Source organism: Schistocerca nitens, chromosome 6 (genome assembly GCF_023898315.1).
Source record: "Schistocerca nitens isolate TAMUIC-IGC-003100 chromosome 6, iqSchNite1.1, whole genome shotgun sequence".
NCBI lineage: Eukaryota > Metazoa > Arthropoda > Insecta > Orthoptera > Acrididae > Schistocerca > Schistocerca nitens.
Genome location: NC_064619.1, coordinates 7,550,953 through 7,557,785, shown reverse-complemented (window position 1 = coordinate 7,557,785; position 6,833 = coordinate 7,550,953). Strand labels below are relative to the sequence as shown.

At 37.5% G+C, this 6,833-nt stretch overlaps 1 protein-coding gene across 1 annotated transcript in view; it reads right to left on the bottom strand.

Moving 5' to 3' along the window:
- Window positions 1–534: 534 nt before the first annotated feature.
- LOC126262764 (facilitated trehalose transporter Tret1-like) overlaps window positions 535–6,833 on the bottom strand; it is a 268,316-nt gene continuing 262,017 nt past the window's right edge. The window contains exon 9 of the mRNA XM_049959577.1: window positions 535–1,028. Within this exon, the coding sequence (XP_049815534.1) occupies window positions 767–1,028 (262 nt within the window). The 3' untranslated portion in view covers window positions 535–766. The remainder of the gene's footprint in view (window positions 1,029–6,833) is intronic.

The window sequence follows — 6,833 nt, the reverse complement described above, 5'->3', positions numbered from 1 at the left end:
AAATTAGTGAAGGAAAAATTTGGAAATCCAACTAATACAACATGGAAAGAACTTTCACCTAATGAAATAAATAATATATCCATGTTCCTCAGTCCAATAAGCCCAACAGAGCTCCTAAATACCATTAATTCACTGAAGAGTAATTATTCAACTGGTATTGATGATATTCAAGATTATAAAAATAATTAGAATTAGAATGGCAATTCTGAACTCACTGTCTAAACACAACAGCACCACAATTAAGGTTAGGTGAATTGTGATACAATATGCAAATAACTGAGGAAGCACAGTGTTTCAAAATGCTGTTTAATGCAACACTATAGTATATAGTCTGCAGCAAAAACAACTACGTATGGAAATCAGTGGCTTTTTGAATCTTATTATTTTTTTTTAAAAAAAAAAAAGAAGAAGAAAAGAAAAAAGAAAGCTGTAAATCCAACATTTTCATTTATTAAAAAAATTGTTTGACATTCACATTTCAAAATATTACATTATTAATTTACATTTATACAAATAACATTAAAAATTGCTCCGATTTCAGTCAGTAAGTTCATATTTTTGGTTTAACAGTTTTACAATTGTTTACACAATTGACAATTATCGAGCATGCATCATCATTGATGTTTCACTTTTAAAAAATACATTTCATAACTCAGAATAGAGCTCGTTATTTCTTTTGTATCCAAAACTTGAGCAAATGAAGGCATGTTTAACAGGTAATTACACCATCTCTGCATATCCTGTTCAAGAGATGAAATGCATTCATTTATCTTTTTGTACTTAGGCGTTTCTCAGCATGTTTCTCTAACATACGCTTGAATATTGACTCTGTTTCATCAATGGGTTTTCCATCCGTTTCTGGCAAAAGGCAATAAATATGGATAAAAGCTATCAGACCCATGAAGCCATGTAGCCAAAATGTTCCTTTCACTCCAAGTGCGTATGTCAGATAAGGATATATCTGCTCGCTTATGAAGGAAGCGGAATATGCTATGGCAGCAGCAGCACCGAGTGCTATGCCACGTGATCTGAAACAAAAGAATCAAAAACACATGTTGAAAGTAAACATACAAGCATGCAAATTCCTACCTAGAATTTAAACTTCAGTTTCATTTTGCAGAAGTACTTATTATGGATATGTGTATAAATGACGTTATACAAATACAAATGTCTGGGCTTCAACCCTCAACTGTTCCTAAGATTTTTTCTGACACTTATGCCATGTTGCACTATGGTTTAGTCTTAAACCCATGATCCTCTTTTAACTGGGTGGGTAAGTCAGTTCAAAGGCAATATGAAGGCAAGGGCAGGCTGTATCCAACAGGGCAATGCCTAGTAAAGTGTGGTTGATGACAGGTTTACCTTTACAAGTACTTCCTGAAAAAAATTTTAATGTAAATTGAATATCTCTATTCAGCTTGGTCTAAACAGAGAACATCCACCATGCATATTTGCATAAGACAATCCAAGATAAAATGCAATCGTCCAGTGCATATTGAGCCATTTCATTGCTGAAATTATTTCTTTGTTTTTACTTTCATCTTTAGTTGTTTTAGATTATGCACTACACTTACTCCTTTGTCAAGCTGCTTGCAAAATCTGTTTATGACATTGTTCGTATGGGAATTATTCACTGATATTAGTCATTCTCTTTTGCACTTTACATTCTGTTTTCTATGCACTCAATGAAATTATCTTTATTCTTAGTAGTAATGTAATGAAATCATACCAGTGACAGAGGGAATCATAGCTGTTTCCTATTCATTTGTTCATTTATTTTTATTGATTTGCATAAGGTAACAATAATAATGCATAAAATCAAAGCAAATATAAATTCTCACAAGACCTTATACACTTTTCTCAGCACATAAGTGCATTTGCTTTGATTTTCTTGTACTAACAAAATTATTATTTTTTTTTCTTATTTTGTCACTGAGTTGCTGTTTTGATTGGCTATATAAACACCATGGTCAATTCTTGAGTCTCAAGAAGCTGTTTCTGTAATATGTTGATAGTAAACATGGCTTTATTTAACCAAATGGAATTCACTCTTGCAGAACTTTTGTTTTGTCTTACTCATAATGGTACAGCTTATCAAGTTCTGTTTCTCATAAACAAATTATGCTTACAAATATTGTTAGAATTCTGATCAGTCTTGTGGTTTGGCAGTGATATTCATTCAATAAGCATCTATATACAGGGTGTTTCAAAAATGACCGGTATATTTGAAACGGCAATAAAAACTAAACGAGCAGCGATAGAAATACACCGTTTGTTGCAATATGCTTGGGACAACAGTACATTTTCAGGCGGACAAACTTTCGAAATTACAGTAGTTACAATTTTCAACAACAGATGGCGCTGCAAGTGATGTGAAAGATATAGAAGACAACGCAATCTGTGGGTGCGCCATTCTGTACGTCGTCTTTCTGCTGTAAGCGTGTGCTGTTCACAACGTGCAAGTGTGCTGTAGACAACATGGTTTATTCCTTACAACAGAGGATTTTTCTGGTGTTGGAATTCCACCGCCTAGAACACAGTGTTGTTGCAACAAGACGAAGTTTTCAACGGAGGTTTAATGTAACCAAAGGACCGAAAAGCGATACAATAAAGGATCTGTTTGAAAAATTTCAACGGACTGGGAACGTGACGGATGAACGTGCTGGAAAGGTAGGGCGACCGCGTACGGCAACCACAGAGGGCAACGCGCAGCTAGCGCAGCAGGTGATCCAACAGCGGCCTCGGGTTTCCGTTCGCCATGTTGCAGCTGCGGTCCAAATGACGCCAACGTCCACGTATCGTCTCATGCGCCAGAGTTTACACCTCTATCCATACAACATTCAAACGCGGCAACCCCTCAGCGCCGCTACCATTGCTGCACGAGAGACATTCGCTAACGATATAGTGCACAGGATTGATGACGGCGATATGCATGTGGGCAGCATTTGGTTTACTGACGAAGCTTATTTTTACCTGGACGGCTTCGTCAATAAACAGAACTGGCGCATATGGGGAACCGAAAAGCCCCATGTTGCAGTCCCATCATCCCTGCATCCTCAAAAAGTACTGGTCTGGGCCGCCATTTCTTCCAAAGGAATCATTGGCCCATTTTTCAGATCGGAAACGATTACTGCATCACGCTATCTGGACATTCTTCGTGAATTTGTGGCGGTACAAACTGCCTTATACGACACTGCGAACACCTCGTGGTTTATGCAAGATGGTGCCCGGCCACATCGCACGGCCGACGTCTTTAATTTCCTGAATGAATATTTCGATGATCGTGTGATTGCTTTGGGCTATCCGAAACATACAGGAGGCGGCGTGGACTGGCCTCCCTATTCGCCAGACATGAACCCCTGTGACTTCTTTCTGTGGGGACACTTGAAAGACCAGGTGTACCACCAGAATCCAGAAACAATTGAACAGCTGAAGCAGTACATCTCATCTGCATGTGAAGTCATTCCGCCAGACACGTTGTCAAAGGTTTCAGGTAATTTCATTCAGAGACTACGCCATATTATTGCTATGCATGGTGGATATGTGGAAAATATCGTACTATAGAGTTTCCCAGACCGCAGCGCCATCTGTTGTTGAAAATTGTAACTACTGTAATTTCGAAAGTTTGTCTGCCTGAAAATGTACTGTTGTCCCAAGCATATTGCAACAAACGGTTTATTTCTATCGCTGCTCGTTTAGTTTTTATTGCCGTTTCAAATATACCGGTCATTTTTTAAACACCCTGTATTTACTGTACAGCAATAGTGCATCTTTACTGCAATATTAGTTGGTCCATTACCAACTTAATAATAATATTCTCTAGGAGGTACTTTCAGTCATTGTATAATCATATTTAGCTACTGAAGCCTCCATACCTAATTTCAATAGCTACTGTTCCCAGAAGAATGGCTGCTCTTACAAAATTATTAGTATAAAAATATAGATATTGTTGCATAGACATCCAGCTGCTAGTTGTAGACTCCTTTTGTTATTAACTGTCCATTCTGTGTATGGCAGTAATCAGAAAACTTGTTAACTATGGCTTTCTCTTTGAGGTTTACATCAAGACTTTTTGAAATACTTCATAACTCATCTATTTCATTCTGCTTCATTGCCAAGAGTATCATATAGAAAAATTTATCAGTTAGAAAACCTAGAAATGTGATGTTTGAATGCAACTCTGTTGCCAATCTTCTCCACTTCTTTTCTTACTCATAATTTTTACTATGACAGTCCAGTTGCTGTTGCCATTTACTCTTGGATTCAAAATTATGCTGTTAAATTTCATTTTGATTCTTTTCATTGCAGGCTACATTGTGAGGAGCCTCTCTCCTAGAAAGATACAACCAATACACAAAGAAAATAAGAAGCCTTTATGGGAAGTAACTGCAGAAATTCAAACAAACCAGAAACAACTAGCTTCTCAGGTAATGACATCTATGACCAGGAATCCAAATGATAAAACAGTCCACACAATATGGGTGAAATGAAATTAGGTAATTAAACATTTTATTTTTTGAAACAATCACCACCAGACTCTCCACAAATTTCCCCAGCTGCTCAACATTTCATTTTTCAATTCTTTGTTCATGAAAGTCTTTTTCCAGCTGAATGCACAACCATTTCAATATATCTGTCACACTTCCATGTGTTAGAAAACTTCTTAGTGACCTGGAAGTCATAAAGTGCTAAGTCCATGTCCTATTGAGAATAATCAAACAGCTCCTGGTACATATTTGGATTGGTGTATGGTGTACAGAGCTGTCTCTTGTTGCACACTGACTTCCAATAAAATGACCTCTTCACTTTAATGTCAAAATCATTTGTTTCTGACAGTGCAGTAGAAGTGAGTACAAGATATTTTTGTACTTTTGAGCGGAATAGACAGATTCTTCCCCCAAAACAAAGTGGCGGGGCGTGGACTCTGTCATTGTAAGTATAGTTTTGCCTATGCTTAAAGGATGTAATGTTTTGTAGGAGTCACAATATATCATACCTGCACTGCACAGAGCGTTACATACTGTGTGGCTCATAGTGAACTAACCACATTTATTCCACCCCCTCCCCCTTTGATAATATATTGGGCATTCATAGTCCCATTCAGTGACATTTCTACTTATCTATGAGATATTTTGACATATTTACAGTACTCTAAATGGAAATGAACTGCAGTCTATGCAGGACCATGACTGACATTAAGAATCTGATCTCTATAATTGCCTATTAACATCCATCCAGCTAAGTCAGGACCATCACCTTCAATAAAATTTTCTTCATTGATGACAGTGTGGGACAGGCAAGGGAATATAAAAGAGTCACCCTCTGATGCTTTCACGTGTTGTTGTCACTTTGTCCACTTAAAGATTCAAATGAAAGGTGTGGTGTTGTCTAGGTCAGGCTCCTCAACATGCATATGCATGTTCATACATGGAATTCTTTTTGATAGTGATAAGTTCCATTGCACTATAGAGCAAAAAACCTTCATGAATCCACCAATGTAAATATCAATCTTGTGCCACAAAGAAAGTTTTCAGTCATTAGTATGATTCACTTTCCCTTCTCTTTTTAAAACACAACTCCATGAGGAAACAAGAGAAACAGGCAAAATACAGTATGCATGAATGTATTTTTCCAAAACATTCTCAGTTTTTTTACTCTAGTTATAAAGTTGCTTGTTCCAGAAACCACAATTTTAACTTTATTTTTAAACGCTATTATGTAATTGCTGGATACATAAGAAATGACTCTTGACCATGTACCACCATCTTAGCAGTGATCTGTTCTTATTTTGCAGTAGGTTAACTTTTCTGACTCTTCTTCATCGCTTTTGTTTGTTCTCTTGCTCATTTTTTCTGATAAAGTAAAAATAGAGAAAATAACACTCTATAAAGTGGAAGTTGTTATTAGCAGATGCAAAAGTTATGATGCAAACACAAGCCTTTGGCTTCTAGAGTTCCTGCACTTGCTTTAGGATGGAAGTGGTGAATGAAAGAAGACTGTTAAGGATTTAAGTTACTCTCATACCTGTACCTACTTAGACACTCCCTAATCCCCTTTGCCATTTGTATGTAGATGATAAGCAGTTGTCATCTTTTGGGTGATGACACAGTGTGAAATTATCTCTGTTACTGGTATCAACTGGAGAACTTTTCCATGGTTAGAGATCAAAGCATGCAGTGTTCTGTGCTTCAGAATGATATCATCTGCAAGGACCTTTGGAATTTCCAAAGCTTCAGCAGTCAGCACAACTTTGGTGACAGCATACTAGATGAGATAGTTAGTGCAGACTATTATCTATTGATCCCCTTTTGCTGAATTTGGAAATTTCCCCAAGAGGCTGACTCCAATTTGGTGGAGTGGTGCTGTCAGATGCCCTAGAGGTATTTGTGATAAGTGTTTCCAGCACTGGTATTCCTTAAGTGAATCACATAGTGTCTGATAGATCAGTAGAGACAAGGCCAGTGATATCTGCACCTGGTCTAAAGTCTCCACGAATCCCAGGTGACGAGAAGTTGGAGCATTGTGAAAATTCCTCAGGATCGCTGCTGACAGATTAGCTGGGATGACACGCAACCATTTCTGCCCTATTGGATCAAAGGTCCTCTCAAACAGTTTTCTTTTTATTAATTCGAATCCTCCTTTGATTGGTTCCTCATTGTTGAAGGCTTCTATGGTTTTTAGCAATGCTCTGTTCCACAGCAATGTCATTTAATACAGTGAGGATTGAGATTTCACCCATGCTGGTGCATTCTGCCAAAGGATTCCATTAAAGGCAGTCAGTATCCTCATGTTTTTGCATCAATGTTTGTATACTGTTGTGACGACATGCCCCT